The sequence below is a fragment of the Ahaetulla prasina genome, chromosome 4 (assembly GCF_028640845.1).
Source record: "Ahaetulla prasina isolate Xishuangbanna chromosome 4, ASM2864084v1, whole genome shotgun sequence".
Lineage (NCBI taxonomy): Eukaryota > Metazoa > Chordata > Lepidosauria > Squamata > Colubridae > Ahaetulla > Ahaetulla prasina.
This window is the reverse complement of record NC_080542.1, coordinates 39,390,141-39,411,200: the sequence shown is the minus strand read 5'-3', so window position 1 is coordinate 39,411,200 and position 21,060 is coordinate 39,390,141. Positions and strand designations below refer to the sequence as shown.

The 21,060-nt window shown below is 40.7% G+C and overlaps 1 protein-coding gene across 9 annotated transcripts in view; it reads right to left on the bottom strand.

Annotated features, from left to right (window-relative positions):
* Positions 1-21,060, bottom strand: part of ARHGAP23 (Rho GTPase activating protein 23) — a 223,291-nt gene that overhangs the window by 59,793 nt on the left and 142,438 nt on the right. For all 9 annotated transcript variants that reach the window (XR_009154779.1, XM_058179571.1, XM_058179570.1 and 6 more), the window contains one exon: positions 560-614. Coding sequence is in view for 8 of the 9 variants with exons in the window: in XM_058179571.1 (XP_058035554.1) it covers positions 560-614 (55 nt within the window). In the remaining variant the exon portion in view is untranslated. The remainder of the gene's footprint in view (positions 1-559; positions 615-21,060) is intronic.

Below are 21,060 nucleotides of genomic sequence, written 5' to 3'. Positions count from 1 at the left end.
AATAATGAAAACAAGGGGGATTCTTCACAAACACCAAAGACACTGCTATTATTTTGCTAAATGATGTGTTCAGCATCCCTCCCTAAAACAGAACATTAATGATAATATTGAGGTTGCGCCTGCCTATATTATTTATTTTTATTTGTACTATATATTCTTCTAACTGCTGCAATCTAATTTCTGACCCAACTATGTGTTGTACATAAAAACTACATATATTTTCTTTAATGGTTTCAGAAATAAAAAATTCAGGACACAGAATTAATAGAGAATGATAAACAAGGCTCTTTAAGTCCTGCTTCTTTACTTTAGGCTTTGAACTCCCATTCTTTGTCCCCGACTGCCTCATCCCTGAAGGTTTTCTTCCATTCAAATCAATAAACACTGGTGTGTTAGTGAGCATTTGTATGTATTTGTGTACATTTTTGTGTGTACGTACTTATGTATGCACAGGTGCACTTAAACCCTCAAAAGATATTTGGTGAAAATATCATCAAGCCCAATTAGCTTTCCAGTCAAAAGTAGGGAGAATATCTCCTGGCCCTGGCAAATAACTCACCAGTTGCAGAATATCCTCATCTTTTGGCATAATGGAGAGTTCCAAAGCATCTTCACTGCAGAAGAGAAAAGGCATTTTTAAAAAGATTAATGATGAATAGGAATTTTCTACCACACTGCACTGTAACAAAGGTCAAGCAGGGCTGTGCTCAAAGGCAGACATTAGATCTCATACCTAGATTCCAAATTGGCAAGGTTGCTGCAACACATTTGTGTTCTGTTTGACTTGGTGTCTTGCAAATGTGTGGGATTATGTTCTCCTCCTAATCCTTAGCATTCTGGCCATACTGGTAGAGAATATAGGGACTGTAATTCAATACATCCAGCAGATCTCAGTTTAGAAAGACTGGATTATCTTTCAAAATCCCATGCACAAGCACACAAAATTGCTAAATTAAGAATCTAGAAGTATCTAAGTATCTAATGTTTCTCCACATACACTGACTCTTGACAGTCACATCTCTTTTACCCAAACCAATACCAATATGCCATGGCTATGAAACATGATATACTGTAATCCACAACTGAGCTCTCAGGATAAATCATCATCATCATCATCATCTATATATATTATTTCATGGGATTATTGCTGCAAAGCATTTGTCTTACCTTTATGATTCTCAATAAAAGTAATTGGCTTTATTGGCTCAACATGAGACACAAACTATATATTTATTTATTTTATTTATTTATTAGAATTTGTCAAACAAAAACAAGAACAAGAGAGTAAACATACAATGACAGGGATGATAGGCACATTAATGTACTTATGCACGCCCCCTAGATTATCAGAAGATATTAAAGTAAAAAAACCTCCAAGAATGGGGGAAGCTATGGTAACCACAGTTGTTGAACTATCATTCCTACCATCCTTCACAATAGCTGGATATGGCACTGCTTGGAGCTGCAGTTGAGCTACATCTGGAGAAATATAGATTCCTCACCCCTATTCCATTTAATGAAAACAGATTTTGAATGAAGGAGAAAGGATGGAGAGAAGGAAATGCTTATTTTTTTTCTGTGCATAATATTTTTCTATAAAACCAAGAGACATGATACTAATATTGCTCTTCTATTTGGGTTTCAGATACTTTTAATGAGAGGGGTCAGCAATCTTTCCAGAAAATAAATACCTTAAATATTACCTTCAGTCAATTTTGCCTAAGCACCTTTTAATGTACCGTATATACTCGAATATAAGCCGATCCGAGTATAAGCCGAGGTCCCCAATTTTACCCCAAAAAACTGGGGTAAACTGGGGACTCGAGTATAAGCCGAGGGAGGGAAATGAGGCAGCTACCGGTCAGGGAAAGCCTCCCTCCCTCAGCCGAGAAGGCTGGCGGCTCCCCCGCCCCGCCCTCTCACTGCACCGGCAGGGCTTCCCCGCGCTAATGCAAAAGCCCGCCAAGTTTGCACCATCCGGTATAATGTGAAAAAAAGAAAAAAAAAACAAACTCGAGTATAAGCCGTATATACTCGAGTATAAGCCGAGGGGACGTTTTTCAGCACAAAAAACGTGCTGAAAAACTCGGCTTATACTCGAGTATATACGGTAAATTATTTTTAATAGGAAGAAAATCTCATGAGAACAGAAGGTTCTCCCTAACGATGGCTTTCTCATAAGATCTTGATCTCCTCCATCCTTTTCAGCAAACTAATCGCACTGCAACATTTTTGTGGTCTATTCGAATCCAACGTTAATTATTAATACAAATTGAAAAGCTTTTTTCTTTAAAAAAAAAAGGAACAGAATAAAAGTCTAATTAAAACATCAGAAGTTAAAAGTACCAGGAGAATCACAATGTGATATTATACACTTTATTGATTAGTCAATTGATCATATCAAATAGGAGCATCAACCACAGTGTATTACAATAAAATCAGAAAAGATTACAGTGAAGTAGGTTAAAATAGCTAGTGAGATAAAATAGAATAAAATCTAATAGTTAAGATAAAGTGAAGATAAAAAGTAAGATAAAATAGTATAAGGCAAAATAGAAGAGAATTTTATTAAGTCATTTGATTATGTAAAACCAATATAAAAATTCAGTAAAAAGAAAACAGAACTTTATAATACATAATCATCCCTACAATTAAACCCAATCTGACAAAGGTATTCTGTCCTCTTTGAGATGGCCTTTGAAATGAAGATTACACCTTTATTGATGATGTGCAGGTTAGTTCCCTAAAATAAGCAAGACTTTTTTTTCCCCAGATGTCTCCCAATATTTTTTAGTTTTTAAATTAAATATTTAAATAAGCTGCCCTTTCTTGAGAGTAGAATTTGCTGTCAACAAAAATGTGTCAGGTATCCACAATGGATGGTGCTTCACAAATGCACAATCTTTCTTCAATTGGGACTCCCTTGCCTTATCATGAAGTCCAGTGGAATTGAGCTATAGAAAAAGCACTTCTGAGATGTTGAGGAATGTAATTTTTAAAATATTTTTTCTAAGCCTGATTTGCGTTGAGCCAGCCACTTCAAAAACTTGACACATTTAAATACTGCAATAATATCTTGGACAGCCATATGAAGACACCTACGGTCTTTTCTTTTTTGTGCCCTTCCATCCCAATTCTTCCTTGATCAATATACCCAGACCCCTTACTGCATGGTCTTTCTCTTTTACTTTCTCTCTTACTCCAGGAGTTAAATCCAGGTATCGAGATTTATTCATCCCCAGCTGTTAACCAGATCTTTTATACTGCGATCAGACCAAAATTGTACACAAATTCAGATAGATCACATAGTTCATTTTTCCATTATTCTACATTTCATGTTAATATAGGAGCACCAGATAAAGAATTGGCAGCTATGATTTCACATTGTTGTGTATATAGCAATGGCAAATCCAGCCTATACATCTGGCTGAGTGATGAACCATAATAATAACTTTAATAGAGAAGTATTTATTTCAATATGTTTACTCAGAGGCAAAATGCAAGATTATTTAGCCAGTTTCACATTATAGGCATGTGAAATTTCAGGGACTTTCGTTGATGGTCTCAAGTTGCTTCATAATACAGGACTCAGTATTGCCTAAGAAAATGATTAAGTGTATGGGGAGCAAGGATTTCACAATATCTATTACAGTATTTAAATTAATTTTAGTTACCTTTTGTCATGGCTCTTCCCTATTTGTCCTGGCTCTGGATGTTTCTCAAAGGTCAAAAATGGCTCTCAGCTTCTGCTTTAGATGTTTTCAAAATCTCTAGATTTTTGTGATCTGTCCACACTTCAAAGGGGGCTTTACTAGAGGTCCACACCTCAAAGGGGGTTTACACTTCTATAAAGTGTCTCTAGGTGAGGAGACCTCACCTGCCCGTAAACTTCCTTTTCCCAGGCTGCCCATCTGCACTAAGAATTGGACAGTTTTCTAGAGGTGTAAGCACAATGCTGCAACGTCCCTTGGTTGTTTTTCTGGAGAAGTCAGCCTTGACTGCCACATTGCTAGCATTGGTTTGAATAACAATGTTGTGTTTGTGTCTGGGTGTTTTAGCACGGGCTTGGCTGCGAATAGACATTTAAGTTTTTCAAAAGCTGCTTGCTTCCATTGTTCATTCGAGGGGCTGGCTCAACTTAGGTTTTTCCTCTCCCTTGGTCTTTAGGAGGTTAGTAATAAGGAGTGCTATTTGGACAAATGAGGGGATTAATTGCCAATAGAAGTTAGCAAATCCCAGGAAGCTTAGGAACTATTTTCAGGTATGCGGGCTCCCCAATTCTAGTATTGCTTGCACCTTCATCTCCACCTCCTTGTGGGAAATGTATTAGCCCAAATAGTCAATCTTATCCTTGTGGAGCTCCTTGGAGAGTTTTGAGTATAATTGAGTGGCACGGAGTTTTTTCAGTACTACTCTTAACAAGCTTCACTGTTCCTCCACAGTTTCAGTGTAAATCAGAGTATCAGCTAAATAAACTAGGAACAATTTATACAGATGTTCATGCAGGACTTCGTTAATTAATTGCATGAAGACTGCAAGAGCCCCTTGTAGCTCAAAAGGCAACACTTAGAATTGGAAGCACTCCAAGTGCAATTGAGGACTGTTATTCATGCATCTCCTTCTTTAATGCACATTCAGTAATGTGCTTCCCTGAGGTCTAATTTTTTGAAGATCTTCCCTTTGGTTAGGTGGCAAGGGGGAGACATTTTCAACGCAAATGGCGTTTAGCCACAGTAATTCATACATAGGCGAAGGGCCCCATCTTTTTTCTCCCGAAATAGTACATGCAGTGCCATACGGGATTTTGCTGGTTGAATGAAACCCTGTGCTAGATTCTTATAAAGCACTGGAGTTCATCTAATTCCCTTGGAGTCGTAGAATATAATTTTGGCTCGGGTAATTTTGCTCCCGGCAGTATCTCTATGGAACAGTCTCGGGAGTGGGGGTGGGTAATATATCTGAATTCTGCTCATTGAATACTTCTCCTCAAGTCCCAGTGCTGTTTAGAAGGGGGGGGCGTCTTTTCCTGTTCACGTGCCTTTTTTAGAAAAGCAGTTTTTAACTCTTCTAAGATATCCCTGCTCCTAGTTGTAAGTGCAGTTGAAAGATTCCAGTTAATGTTGAGCATTTTGAAATCACCCAGATTACAGCCCTTCCCTTGACTGCCATCTGGGTTATCTCTTCAACCCAAATGCTATCAGAATCCTCTGGAGGCCTGTATATGATACCAATTCTGATGACTGATCTTTCTTTACTTTGTCATCAAACCCAAAGAGTTTCAAGTAGATCACGTTTTCCGAAATAGTTGTAGTTTTATGCCCTTTTTGACATAAATGGCAGCTCCACCTCACCCTATTTTCTACTGTCTTTTCTGTATACAATGTAGTCTGGGATACTTATATCCCAATCATTTGAATCCCTGAACCATGCCTCTGTAATTGCAACAAGAACCATGCTATCTTTGAATATAGTAGCTATTAGTTCACAAAGACTGTTGCCTAAACTGTGAGCATTGGTGCACATGTTATGGCACATGCTATCAAAATCTTGGATTTTTTTTCCTTAGCAACAACCTTAATACTATTAACCACACAAACATCTATCTTAGAAAGAATGACAACCCCATTAGTTTTAGATTGCTGGAGCAGAAATATTCTTTATCAATTAATTCTTTGTCCCCGTTATTCAGTTTAAATGCTTCTCCAGAAAACCCCAAATTTAATACTAAGTAGCTCAGTTCCTTTTTCTGATGGATGCAAACCATCTCTTCTATTCACCTTTATATCAGACAAACTACAAATAACACGACGAAAACAACAAAAGCCTTCAAATTTACACCACTCTTTTAGCTACATATTGAACTGTAATAAATGCTGATTCCCCCCCCACACACACACACTTTTGCTCCTTATATACCAGGTAAAACGTCTACAGTAATAAGACTGAAGCCTAACCTGTTACCAAACTCCTGGAAATATTTCTGCACAGGAAGCACATTTTTTTTTTTTTGCACAGATCATTAGTGCAAATATGAATAACAACATCAATGCCAGAATCCTTACTAGCATTCTTGACAATCTTAACGATGTGCTTCTTTTCTCTGCAGGGTGTAGCACCAGGCAGGTATCTCACCTCTTTCAAAACCTCCACATCCTTTCCTAACTAGATACCTCTTACAATTGAATCACCAACCAGAAAATAGTTTTCTTTTTAGATAGCCTTTCCTTATCCAAGACAACTTGTTCATCATGGACCACAATTCCCTGCCTGGTTGAGTCATTATCATCACAAACAGCTGTACCTGCCACCTTATTATTCTTATTAAGTTCACCAGTGACACTATCACTATTATGCAGCAACACATCAAAAGCATTGTGTTTGTGGCCTACAACTCTCACTTTGCGAGATCCAACGATTGCCCATGCTGCCTTCTCCTGCAGGGTCTTTGTGGAAGAGGAGGCTGATAACTAGGCAGGCAGCTCAGCAGAAGATACTGGTTGAGTCGGCTACCTAATTTCACCTGAAGAGCACAAAATAAAGATTCTAGATAAACAATATGTCCATTTAAACTAGCAATCTGCATACAAATAGGACAGTATCCAAACTTAAAAACAGTACAGTGGCAAAACAAAGGTTGCACTAAACTAAACCAAACAATTCTAAAAATAAAATAGAAATCATATAAACACTTACTAAGGTTGAACTATTGCTGTTTTCAAAATACTAATGTTTTTAAGAGTACACTTTTCTTCAGATGCACATTTCTGGTCAGATGTTCTGAGAACGACCAGGCGAGTAATACTTTCCTCTGAAACTTTTTCAGGCAATCAAATTAAATTACTTTAAAATGCCAAGCACTGCCAATTTTCATTCACGGACTCATGGATTCCCAATCTGCAGCTGTCCTTAGTTTTCTGGGGCTGTGTTTTTGGCAACTCTGGTGGTCTCCCAAGTTGTTCAGCTGGACCAAGGGCTGGCCTGAGAATGTTAGGGCAAAGTAGATTTGGTGCTAGGGATTCTCATGTGACTTCTGTTCTTCTCTGCCAAATGACCTGCCCTTCCAATGCCAGTGGTTACACACAGCCGAGCATGTCTGACTTGCATAGGTTCCTCATGAAGTGGTGTCGCTTCTCACACCACCATGGGACCTGGTGATCCTGCTTTGCACCTCCACACCATTCTTTGCTCGAGACAGCTATTAATATGAAGACGCAAGTGCATCAACTCCTGAAGGGTTGGAGGCATTCCTGCCTTGCCTACTAATTCGATAAATTCGCCCCTCCTGAAACTCCTCGTTCCATTTTAGGTCCTAGCTTACCAGGCAAAAGTCACCAATTTACTCGGCCACCTTTTCAATCCCAGCAGATACTTGTTGGTGGTCTGGACTTTCATAGGATTCTCAAACATGCACTTCAACTGAGCAGAAAACCAAGCAAAGCACCCAAGAACAGCAGAGTGAGAAACGGGTTGGCCAACCTGGCTGGAGGACGTGTCATCAGACTAAACACAATCCTGCACCTGTTTTTAAGAATACACAGTTGCTCAGTGTGCATCTGAGTGAGCAATCCCAAGTGACTTCTGTGGGTGCTCGAGTGTTAATTCTGTAACATCCCAGGAAAAATAACTGATCCCAACCTGCTGCTGTCCCCAGTTGGCTGGGGTTGTGTTCGTGCCAGCTGTGGTGATCTCCCAGCTTGGTCAAGCTGGTCTGAAATTGTTGGGAGAGAATATATTTGATGTTGGGGACTCCCACATGGTCTCTGTTCTTGTGTGTCAAATGACCCCACAATGCAGGCAGTGCTCTTCCAATTCCAGTGGTCATTTTGCGCCTGTTTCACACAGTGAAGCATGTCTGATTTGCATAGGTTCCTCATGAGTTGGTGTCGCTTCTCGCACCACCATGGCAACCCTCACTATTCTCTGCTCAAGGCAGCTATTAATATGAAGACATAGGTGCCTCAACTCCTGAAAGGTTGGAGGCATTCCTGGCTTGCCTACTTCTCCTGAAACTGGTCTGTAAAGGCCTCATCATTTCATTTTAGTTCCTGGTTTATCAAGCAAAAGTCACCAATGTAGTATATGACCTGTTACCACCATTTTCAACTCCTGCAGATGCCTGTTGGTGATCTGGACTTTCACAAGATCCTCAAACTTTTTTTTTTAATTTGAATTTATATCCCGCCCTTCTCCGAAGACTCAGGGCGGCTTACACTGTGTTAAGCAATAGTCTTCATCCATTTGTATATTATATACAAAGTCAACTTTTATTGCCCCCAACAATCTGGGTCCTCATTTTACCTACCTCATAAAGGATGGAAGGCTGAGTCAACCTTGGGCCTGGTGGGACTTGAACTTGCAGTAATTGCAAGCAGCTGTGTTAATAATAACAGACAGACTTAGTCTGCTGAGCCACCAGAGGCCCTCTGGTGAAGTGAAGTGAAGTGAAGTTGCACTTCAACTGAGCACAAAACCCTGCAAAGTCACCTAACAGCAGCAGAGTGAGAAACGCGGTGCCAACCTGACTGCAGGACCTGTCAATAGGCTAATCACAAATCCCACCTTATCCCAGTCAGTCTGAAAATCTCTGTTCACAAATTCATGAAGAACTGGCATTGGTCAAACAACACTGGAAACTGGGCCAGCCTGCCATCAAATTTATCCAGCAAACAAACGTGGCATTTATGCTGGTGTCTGACGGGCCAGATACTTGCAACTGGGTCAGCTGCAATGATAGATAGGCATCTTCTTGGATCATTGTCATCCAAAATTTATTTATGCAGCTGCGCGGGTGATAGAGGGAGCCCCTCGTGGCTCCCGTGTGACACCTATCCTGCGCAGACTGCACTGGCTGCCTGTGGCCTTCCGGGTGCGCTTCAAGGTTTTGGTGAACATCTTCAAAGCGCTCCATGGCATAGGGCCGGGTTACTTACGGGACCGCCTACTGCTACCGGATACCTCTCACCGACCCGTGCGCTCTCACAGAGAGGGACTCCTCAGGGTGCCGTCAGCGAGACAGTGTCGTCTGGCGACACCCAGGGGAAGGGCCTTCTCTGTGGGGGCTCCCACCCTCTGGAACGAACTCCCCCCAGGACTTCGTCAACTTCCGGACCTCCGAACCTTCCGTCGCGAGCTTAAAACATATTTATTCATCTGCGCAGGACTGGATTAGTTTTTAAATTCGTGGGTTTTTAAGGGGTTTTAAATGGGTTTTTAATGGGTTTTTAATGGGTTTTATTATTTGCTAAATTTTAATTGCGGCCAAATTGAATAAGTTTTTTAGTGGTATTTTAATAGTATTTATTTTGTAATAGTACTGTTTATTTTATCTGCCTGTAAACCGCCCTGAGTCCTTCGGGAGAAGGGCGGTATAAAAATTTAAATAATAAATAAATAAATAAATAAAAATTATTTGATGTCGCTGACTTGCCATGCATGCATAGACCAGGGAGTTTTACAGCTTTATTTAAGCACTGCTATTCACTAATATTATTCCCCGGATGGGTGAAGTAGCCGCCAACTGATACAGTTCATTAGGAGGAAGCAGCCAAACTGATCTCTGTTGTACCTCGTTTCGTTCAGCTCTATGTACCTTGGTTTAGGGGGAGGTAGCAATTCTTCCTCATCCCAGCTAACCCACTGCAGATGCACCTCTTATCTACCCATTGTTTCTGCCTCATCATCCAAGTCTCTTGGCTGCAGCTTTGTTCTCTTTAGCTATCCTCTTTAGCTAGGTTTTTGTCTGGTCACTCCTCCAACAGCCCTTCCAAGATTTCTGGCCTCTCTTCTTCCTCTTTTTTGTTGCCTCCTAGTCCATGATGTTGCCACATCAATTATTCACATTTACTTCTTTTCAAGCACAATTAGATCTGGGGCATTATAAGCCAGGATATCATCACTTTGTATATGTGATTTATGTCATTTTGTGATGTACAATAATGAGTAACTTCACGGAGTTTCTATGTGTTCCTTACCACAATAATTAGGTTCTCGTATAGCTAATAACTCTTGCCTCTGCTAATTGAGATACCTCCGACCCAGGCCAATAAATAAATATACCCGAATAAACAGCCACTGTAGCAAAATATAGTTACTGTATTTCTCAGAGTATAAGACACACCTTTTTCCCCAAAAAAGAGGGTGAAAATCTGGTTGTGTCTTATAGCCCCATCCAGCTTCTCAAACGGAGGTTTTAGAAGCTGAAAAAAGCATCAGGAAAAAAGCTTCAGGAAAAAAACTCCCAAAGAGAGCTTCAGAAAAGTAGCCCCCAAACAGAGCTTCAGAGGCTTTTTTGCTGAAGCTGTTTCAGAGGCTTTCAGAGGCATAAAAAAAAGTTATTTCAGAGACAGAAAAAAAAAAAGCCAAAAAAAATCAAGGCACAGAGCTCACAACCAAGGAACCTGTTGCTAAAATTCACCTCTGGGAACAGCTGATTGGGGGTATTCTGGAAGGACGATCCACCTGCCAATCAGCTTTTTTCTTATTTTCCTCCCCCAAAACTAAGGTGTGTCTTATACTCCGGTACCCCTTATACTCCGAAAAATATGGTAAGTTACAGAAACCAAAGTTTACTGTCCCAAAGTACCTTGTCATGCAGCTGCTGCTGCTTTTTTTAAGAATACACATTTGCTCAGATGCACACTTCTGGTCAGATGTTTTCTGAATGAGCAACTGGCAAGTAAGGCATTTCTCTGAAACTTTTCAGGCCATCAAACTAAATTACTTTAAAATGTACTGCACTGCTGATTTCTATTCATGGACTCGACACAGCCACTTTATTGGAAGGGTTCCCTTCTGATTCTTCCTTATCCTCTGCTCACTCTATCCCAGAACAAAATGGCTGGGCCTGAAAATGGCTGATCCCCCTTACTCCAATTACAGATCCGTTTAAGTAATAATGCCCAGGATGGAAAGGGAGAGAATAAAAATGGTAAGAAGAGCCATAATGGCCTAGTAGCTGGAATGCAGTATTTCAGGCTAATTCTCATTTCAGTTCTCAGAGTTTGACCATGTCTGGTTTAAAGTTTTCTCACCCTTCCATCCTTCTGAGGTTGGTAAAAAAAGGACCCAGATTGTTGGAGCAAATATGCTGACTCTGTAAACCACTTAAGAGGGCTATAAAGCACTATGAAGAGGTATATAAGTGCTATTGCTAAAGCAACAAATGGCTTCACCCCTCCTGAAACTGGTCTGTAAAGGCCTCCTCCTTGCATTTTAGATCCTGGTTTACCAGGTGAAAGTACTCAATGTAGTTGGCCAACTGCTGCCACCTGTTTCAACTCCTGCAGATGCCTGTTGGTGGTCTGGACTTTCTCAGGATCCTCAAACTTGCAGTTCAACTGAGGACAAAACTCTACAAAGTCACGCAAGAGCTGCTAAGTGAGAAATGTGGTGGCCGACCTGGCCGCAGGACTTGTCAACAAGCTAATCACGAATCCCACCTTATCCCAGTCAGTCTGAAAATCTCTGTTCACAAATTCATGAAGAACTGGCACTGGTCAAACAACACTGAATTACTGCCAGCCTGCCATCAAATTTATCCAGCAAACAAACTTGGCATTTATGTAGGAGTCTAATGGCCCAGATACTTGCAACTGGGCCGGCCGCAATGATAGACGGGTATCTTCTTGGATCAGCTAAGCATTGTCATACAAAATTGTTTGATGTCGCTGACTTGATGTGTCCGTGAATCCAAATATCAGGGATTGTTACAGCTTTAGTTAAGCATTGCTAGTCCCTAATATTATTCCACAGATCCTAATCACAAGAAATGCGAAGTCCCAATGAATCCAAATCAGCATAGCCAAGGCATGAAGTCAAAAGCAAGTTCAAAGTCCGAGCACAAGCCACAAGTTCGTAAATCCACACACAAAAATCCAAAGTCCAGGCACAAGTCCAAATTCCACATACAGTAACCAAAGCCAAAGTCCAAGTCCAGAATCCAAACACCAAACTATAAGGTCCAGTTATGAAGTCAGAAACCAAGGCATAGGTCCAGAATCAGGAAAACATGAAGTCAGAGCACACACATAGCAAACAGATCAGTTGCCTCCAACTTTACTTTGCTCCACATGCTGGGTGAAATAGCCACCAGCTGATACAGCTCATTAGGAAGAGCCATGCTGTCTGCTTGCAAGCAGTCACACTGAACCCCGTTGTACCTCCCTTCGTTCAGCCCTATGCACCTTGCGATGGGGGAGGTAGCAATTCTTCCTCATCCTTGCTAAGCAACTGTATATGCACCTCTTCTCCGCCCATTGCTTCTGCCTGGTCATACAAGTCTTCTCTGTGGGTGGCTCCCTCTCTCTGGAACATCATTCCCCCTAGAGATTACAATGGCCCCCCACTCTAAAACTCTTCCAGAAGGTGCTGAAGACCTGGTTCTGCCAGCGGACCTGGGGAACGCAGAGCAGGATGGAGCCGATTAAATTGCTTGTATGATGTATTGTCACCAGAGCAGGGGGTAGGGGTGGGGAGTCATGTTATTTTATTATATATAATTCTCTCTTTTATTAGTTTTATTGTTTTTATATGATGTTTCTATATTCTTGTAAGTCGCTTTGAGTTGCCATGAGCAAATAGGCTGCAATATAAATCTCCTAAATAAAAATAATAATAATAAGTGTCCTGGATGGAACTGTGACTCTCCTCTCTCCTCTTTAGCTATATGGTCACTCCTCCAACAGCCCTTCCAAGGTTTCTGGCCTTTCCTCTTCCTCTTTCTTATTGCCTCCCAGTTCAGAATCATCCGCATCTTCATGGCACTCCTCTCTGCCCCGTTCCAAAATCTCTGAAGCCTTCTCTTCCTTGTTGCCCTGGCAGCATCTAGCAAAACCATTACAGTGTCTTCCAGTGTGCTGATAATCAATGGCACCACCATGGACAGTTAATGCCATAATTTTTCATCTTCCATTTTCAGATCTTGATGCTTTGTGATCTTCCCTAATTCTTTGTCTTCTATTCCACTATTCCCTGGCATAGCTACATCAGTTATCCACACTTACCTCTTTTCAAGCACAGTTAAATGTGGAGCGTTATAAGCCAGGATGTCATCACTTTGAATATGTAATATATATGTCACATTTTGATGTACAAATAATGAATAACTTAGCAGAGTTTCTATGACCCTTATATACCGCAATAATTAGGATCTCACTTCTATGACCCTTATATACCACAATAATTAGGATCTCACTTCTTGCCTATGCTAATTGAGAAACCTCCGACCCAGACCAATAAATGAATATATCTGGATACACAGCCACAGTAGCAACATAGAGACAAGTTACCGAAATCCAAAATATTTCCCAACTTACCTTCCCAAAGTACCTTGTCATACAGCTGCTGTTTTTAAGAATACACATTTGTTCAGACGCATACCTCTGGTCAGATGTTTTCTGAATGGGCAACCAGCAAGTAAGGCCTTTCTCTGAAACTTTTCAGGCCATCAAACTAAATTACTTTAAAATGCTCTGCACTGCTGATTTCCATTCATGGACTCAACACAGCCACTTTACTGGAAGGGATCTCCTCTGGTTCTTCCTTGTCGCCTGCTCACTCTATCCCAGAATGGATTGTCTGGGCCTGAAAAGGTGGCGGTAACAATGACTGTAAAGGACTATGAAGAGGTATGTAAGTGCTATAGCTAAATGCTATAAATGGCTGTGAGTGCCAAGAGTTCATTGCTGCAGTGCTCCAGGAGAGATAATCGATCCCAATCTGCAACTCTCCTCAGATTCCTGGGGTATGTTCTTGGCAGTTGCAGTGATCTGCTAAGTTGTTCAAGGCAAGCCTATAACTGGCCTAAGAATGCTGGAGGAGAGGAAATTTGGCCTGGGGACCTCATGTGGCCTCTGTTCTTGTTTGTCAAGTGAGTTGCGCCCACAGTGCAGGCAGAGCCCTTCCCAACACCGATAGTCCTTCTGCACCTGCATCAGGCGCAGTCCTGCATGTCTGACTTGCATGGGTTTCTTATGAGTTGGTGTTGCCTCCTGCACCACCACAGAATCTGATGACCCTGCTATGCTCCTCGTCACTTTTCTTTGCTCAAGATAGCTATGAATATGAAGATACAGGTATATCAACTCCTGAAGGGGTGGAGGCATTCTTGTCTTGTCTACTAATCCAACTGCTTTCCCATCTTGAAACTGGTCATTTCATTTCATTTCATGGTTTACAATGTGAAACTCACTAATATAGCCAGCCACCTGCTGCTGACTGTTTCCTCTCCCGCAAATGCCTGTTGGTAGTTTGGGCTTTCTTAGGATCCTCAAAAATGCTGTAATGACCCCAGATAGGCACAGAAGCGACACAGCCGAAGGGATGGCTTAACTCCCTTTTATTGCTCCAACCTTTCCCCAAAATCCCCACGGTTCACTGCAAATTCAAGAGCAGAGCTCTAAACACGCACACACAATAGTTCTTGTCTGCTATACGTCCAAAGGAGCAGCACAGTCCTGGAAGCAGAAGCAGTATGGAAAACCTGATCACAGGGTGTCCTTGTCACTCCGAACAAGGGGCTGCAGCAAAAACGCAGAGCAGAGCAGTGTTGCTGCGAGTTCTCTCACAGTCAGGCTAGGCAAGGAAAGGCAAGTTGAAGCAAAGCAAGGCAAACCAAGGTAGCAAGATGTTGATAATCATAAGTGTGGCTGGAAAAATGCAACGCTTGTTCCCAAAGAACATCCCTCCCTACAGTGCTTCCTTAAATCCTATTCCCCAGGTGAGCCTGGTGATGAGAGATGGGGCACCCTGCACTGCTCCAACCTCCTCTCCATTTTCCATACTCAGGGACCAGGCAGGGAGGCAGTTGCTCTTCTCCGGAGCTGTGGAACTCCTCCCCCCTCGCTCAGTCATTCTGTGCCCTCTCTTCCTTTCTGAAGCCCGAGGGATCAGGGGCTGCCTCATCCTGCTCTTCCATTTACTCCTTCAGGGCCAGAGTGGTTGTGCCAACTTCCTCTGTCGGCCCCGGCTCTGTCTCCTCCTCTTCCTCCTCCTCTTTGGACCCAACCTCCGATGCGGCCATGACAAATGCACTTCAACTGAGCACAAAACCCTGTAAAATCACCAAAGGCAGGCTGAGTGAGAAATGGGATGACCGAACTGGCCATAGGACCTCAACAGGTTAATCACAAATTCCACCTTGTCCCAGTCAGTCTGAAAATCCTGCTCACAAGTTCATGACCAACTAGCACTGGTCAAAAAAGACTGCTGCCAGCCTGCCATCAAATTTATCTGGCAAAGAAACTTGGCATTTAGGCCAGGGTCTAATAGCCTGAATACTTGCAAATGGACCAGCTGTGATAATAAGACGGGCGTCTTCTTGGATCAGCTAAGCATTGTCATCCAAAATAATATTATTCCCTAGTTGGCTGAAGTAGCAGCCAGCTGGTGCGGCTCATTAGGAGAGGCCAGCCATTGTGCTTCCCTCCTTTCAGCCCTGCATGCCCCGGGACAGGGGGAGGTAGCAATTCTTCTTCATCCCCACTGATCAACTTCAGATGCATCTCTTCTCTGCCCATTGCTTCTGCCTGGTCATCCATCTCTTCTCTCTCCTATTCAGCCAGGCTCTTGCCTGGTCGCTCTTCCAACAGCCCTGGCCACTACTCTTTCTCTTGCTCACTATCTCCTGATTCTGGTGTCTTTGCGACACTCCTCTGTGCCCCATTCAGAAGTCCCTGAATCTCTTCCTTGTCATCCCAGTTAGCATCTGGGCAAACCATTACAGTAGCTTTGGTGTGCTGAGAACCACTGGAAGTACCATGAATAGTTTATATTAGAATTTTTCAACTTCAATTTTCAAATCTTTATACTCTGTGATCTTCCCCAATTCTTTGTTTTCTACTCCACTATTCCCTGATATTGCCACATCAATTATCTATATGTTCTTCTTTTAAGCACATTTAAATCTGGGGCATTATAAGCCAGGATATCACTTTGTATATGTGACCTATATGTTACTTTGTGATGCCTCACAATGAATAACTTCACAGAGTAAATTCATAGCATTCTTATGACCCTTATATACCATATTTAGGATCTCACATAGGAATCTCTTCCCTATACTAACTGGGATACTCTAGAGCCTGGCCAATAGATAACTACACCTAGGACACACAACCACTGTAGCAATATAGAGTTAAGTAACAGAAATCCAAAATATTTCCCAACTTACCATCCCAAAGTAGCTCATCATCATGCTGCTGCTGTTTTTAAGAGTACACATTTGTTCAGATGCATACTTCTGGTCAGATGCTTTCAGAAAGAGTATTCAGCAAATAAGCCCCTTTGTCATTCCCCACATTCCCACATTCCTGCAGTTCTTTGGGAAGCTGCTCCAAGCAAAGTTAACAAAGTCAAAGCCCAACAAACTCAATATCTAGTCCAAGACATGAGGAAATCAGTAGAGTCAATGGGATCATTGTGCAATGAAGTCAATACAAGTCCATAGCTTGAAAGCATGAAGAGACATGGGCTTGCAACAGACATGGGGCCCTTAGGAGGGCCCTTGAGTCTGTATTGTGGGGGCAGGTCATTTGGCAAACAGAAGTCATGTGAGAGTCCCCAGGTCCAAATCCCTTCTCCTCCAGCATACTCAGGCTGGCCCTTTGTCCTGCTTGAGCAAAACCACCAGAGTTGCCAAGAACACAATCCCAGCAAACTGAAGACAACTGGGAGTTGAGATCGATTATTTTTCCTGGGGTGCAACAGAATTAACCCTTGAGCACTCACAGAAGTCCACTGGGACTGGCAACATCCATTTATTCTCACCCTTTGCATCAGTGTCCTTGGCAATATCCTTTACAACAAAGTCAATACAAGTTCATAGATTGAAAGCATGAGGAAGACAACACTGAATGTCTGAGTTAAAGCATGATGAAGTCAATGGATCCAAGGAAATAGGTCCAGTTTCTTTTTTTTTAAGTTCCTGTTGTAAACCATTGCTTATTCTTATGCTTACTTTTTATTATTATTGTTCTTCTTCTTGTTGTTGATTTAATCTTCAATTCAATTCACAGTCTGGAACTGGTAAAAATTGAACAGTTCAAGTCCTAACCAAGGACCTAAAAGCTTATTAATGTAACATCTGAACATATAGGCAGAGGAAGGTGGCTTTTTGTAGTTTGAATATTCAGATCTAATAAGTGCAAAATGTCCATGTATCTAGGCAACTCTTTGGATATTGCTCCAAGTATTCCTGTTACTGTTGGTACAACTATTGACTTCTTCCTCCACAAACACTCAACTTCAATTTGCAGATTGCGGTAATTTTATTATTTTTTTCAAGCTGTTTCTCTTCAATTTGTGCATCACCTGGTATTGCAATATTAATCAACCAGCCTTTTTTCTTTTCCACAATAGTGATGCCAGGCATGTTGTGGGCCAGATGTCTGTCTGTTTGGATTTGAAAGTCCCACAAGATTTCGACCTATTCATTTTCAAGAACTTTGTCAATTTGCTGTTCACAGTAATTTTTACTGCATTCAAACCCAAACTTGGCAAAGCTTCCAATGTATGATTTTGGCAACTCAATCATGATATTGTAGATAATCAGTTTGTAAGATTTTATGGCAGTTACTGATAAGATGATCCACTGTTTCATTTTTCTCATTGCATAAGCAATATTTCCTGTTGTTACTGACAAGTTGAATTTTTGCTTTCATGGAATTGATCTGCAGATCTTGTTCTTGGGCAGTTAAAACGAAGCCTTCAGTTTTTCTTTAGCATCCCTGATCTAAACTATCTCCATGTTAGCTTTGTATATATCTTTCCTTCAATGTCCTTAAAATGCTGACTGTGCATAGGCTTTTTTTTCCAGTTAAAAACTTGACGCTCAATTGTTTCCTTTTGATATTCTATTTTCAATAACATCGTTTTCAAGAGGTTTCCCTTGTTCACCTCCTTCCTGTTTCCTGATTACTTATTTGTACCCTATGGTTATCATTAAGTGCTGTACCTTATGATTCTTGATGAATGTATCTTTTCTTTTATGTACTCCGAGAGCGTATGTACCAAGACAAAATCCTTGTGTGTCTAATCACATTTGGCCAATAAAAAATTCAATTCTATTCTATTCTATTCTATTCTATTCTATTCTATTCTATTCTATTCTATTCTATTCTATTCTATTCTACTCTACTCTACTCTATTCTATTCTATATGATTGCTTTGTCTCTCAGCCCAACTTACATCATACTGTGCTTGTGACAGTAACATTTTTAAATAGTGATTGGCCAAATTGGATTTTTTGCACATTTCCTTTCTTGCCAGGGAACAATATAATAGAGTGTTTGCAGCCCTGAATTTGTGGGAGAAAAACTGTCAGTTTGATTGGAATGAAACATTATCCAATGTAGTCGTTTAAGCCGTGTTTTTCTTCTTCCACAGTTTGTTTTCACCTGTAAGAGTCCTCTGCCACCCTGTGATCACGGCAAATACAATCGATCAATATCACTTTTTGGGTGCACGGCATGGTGCACTGTCATTTTCTTGACTTTTGATCCAAGTTATCAAGTTCTAGCTGAGTCCAATCAATTATTCCAACTGAGTATTACAAGCACTGCCAGATGTTAATTGTCTTTATGATATTTTCTTCCAATTAGTTTTGCTCTCAAGATTTTCCGGACTTGCTTTATGTATTTTGTTGAAGTAGCTTCCTTGATTTGGTTGTGCAACAGGTCAGAGGCTTCCAAATTCCTAAGTACTTATACCATTCTTCTGGTGTTACAGCTTTTATCAACTCTTTATTATCAAGTTTGAATCCATCATCTTCGATAATTTTTCCTGCCTTAACAGCAATTGTTACTCATTTATCAATACCAAATTGCATTTCAATGTATCTGCTAAACTCAGTGCTTTTCAGCTCAATTCTGCTTTTGTTTTTCCAGATAGTTTTTATACTATCCATGTAGAGCAAATGGAAAATTTTCAACACTTTTTTAGTCAATTCATAGCCACAGTTTGTTTTGTTCAAAATGCTTGTTAGTGGCACCATCAAAAGTACAAATAACAGAGGTGACAATGGAAGCCTTGGAAGATTCCTTGGTTGATTTCAAGTTCACCAAGTTCTTCTCCACACACCATAAACTTAGTTTGCTGTAGCTTCATGGAAGTCTTCCAGGAATTTCTAGATGTTGCTTCTAATTCCAAAAATGTCTGAGCATTTCTCAATCCAGCTGTGTGGAACAGAATCAAATGCTTTCTTATCAATCCAGGCCACGAACAAATTTCTTCATCTTTTCTTTGAATTCTCCAAAACCAGTTAATCAATCATCAATTGGTCTTATTCTTCTTGAATTTTTGCAGCAAATCCTTGTTTTCTAGACATCCATAAATTTGGTTTGCAACAATGCCTATAAGTAATTTGTATGTTATTGGCAGGCAAGTGAATAGCTTGTAATTTTCGGGTTTATTTCCTTTTTCTGCATTCTTCTGAATCAAAAGGTTCTTTCAGTTGTTACCATTTTTCACTCTTTGGTGCTTCCAGAACCTGATTCATCTAATTTTGCATGCAAACATGTTAGTGATTTCAACCAGAATCCATGCAGTTCATCTAAACCAAGAACACTTCAGTTTTTGACCTTCTTTGCTTGCTTTTAAACCATTTGTTTTGTTACGTGAACATTTTCCATTCTAGTCACTTTTACAGTGCTTTCAACCTGTTTGATCCACTTTGCATTCTCATTGTGGTTCTTGTTGTTTTCCCACAAGTTCTTCCAAAATTTCAGGGTATTTTTTTGCTAGTTTTTCACTTGTAGTAGCACCATGTCCACTTTCAAGGGTCTTATAGAAATGATGCTGATTCGCTCAAAATTGTGAATTTTGCTGAAATGAGATTATTCAGATATCCTATAACTTTATTTTCCCTGCAATAGCTACACCTCTTCGTTTCAATTCTTCAACCACAACTGCAATTTCCTTTTTGTCAGGCTAATTCTGATTTTTTTTATTCTTCAGGTTTCCTTGCCTCAAATTCTTCAAATTACTTATAATCCTTATAATTAAATCGAATCAAATTCTCTTTATTTTTAACTCCAGCTGGATTTTCCACTTTGGTTTTCCCTTCTTAATTGCTTTACTCTTTCTAATTTTCAAGCCGAATTCTTCAGTAGTAACATAACTGCTGCGTACATTAGTTGGTTGCTTGAGGTAATGTTTATTGTTGGAGTAGTCTCAAGAGCTTCATTCACATTCTTCAATAATTTATCTAAACTTCTCTTATTAACTTGATTCAGTTTTGGCAATCAAATTCTTTCAGTGTTTTCCATCTGTGTCTTAGTCTTCTCGGTTAATTCAGATCTAGATGTTGGTTCTTCAAGATCTAATCCAGCTCTTGTATTATTGTTGTTGTTGTTGTTGTTGTTGTTGTTGATTTAACCTTCAATTCCATTCACAGTCCGAGACTGGTAAAAACTTAACAGTTCAAGTCCTAACCAAGGACTTAAGAGCTATTAAGGTAACATCTGAACATATAGGCAGTTTCGAGAAAGATGTTTTTTTGTAAAGTTTGAATATTCAGGTCTAATAAGTTCAAAATTTCCAGGTGTCTAAGCAACTCTTTGAGTATTGCTCCTATTGCTCCGGGTGCGCTTCAAGGTTTTGGTGACCACCTTTAAAGCGCTCCATGGCATTGGGCCGGGTTATTTACGGGACCGCCTACTGCTACCGAATACCTCTCACCGACCCGTGCGCTCTCACAGAGAGGGTCTCCTCAGGGTGCCGTCAGCGAGGCAATGTCGTCTGGCGACGCCCAGGGGAAGGGCCTTCTCTGTGGGGGCTCCCACCCTTTGGAACGAACTACCCCCCGGACTCCGTCAGCTTCCGGACCTTCGGACCTTCCGCCGCGGGCTTAAAACACACTTATTTAATTGTGCAGGACTGAGCTAGATTTTAAATTTATGGGTTTTAATTGGGTTTTATTTGTATGTTTTAATTAACGGGCTTTTTGAATAAGTTTTTTAATTGTTTTTATACTGTATTTATGTGTTTTTAAGTGCCTGTAAACCGCCCTGAGTCCTTCGGGAGATAGGGCGGTATATAAATATGATTAAATAAATAAATAAATAA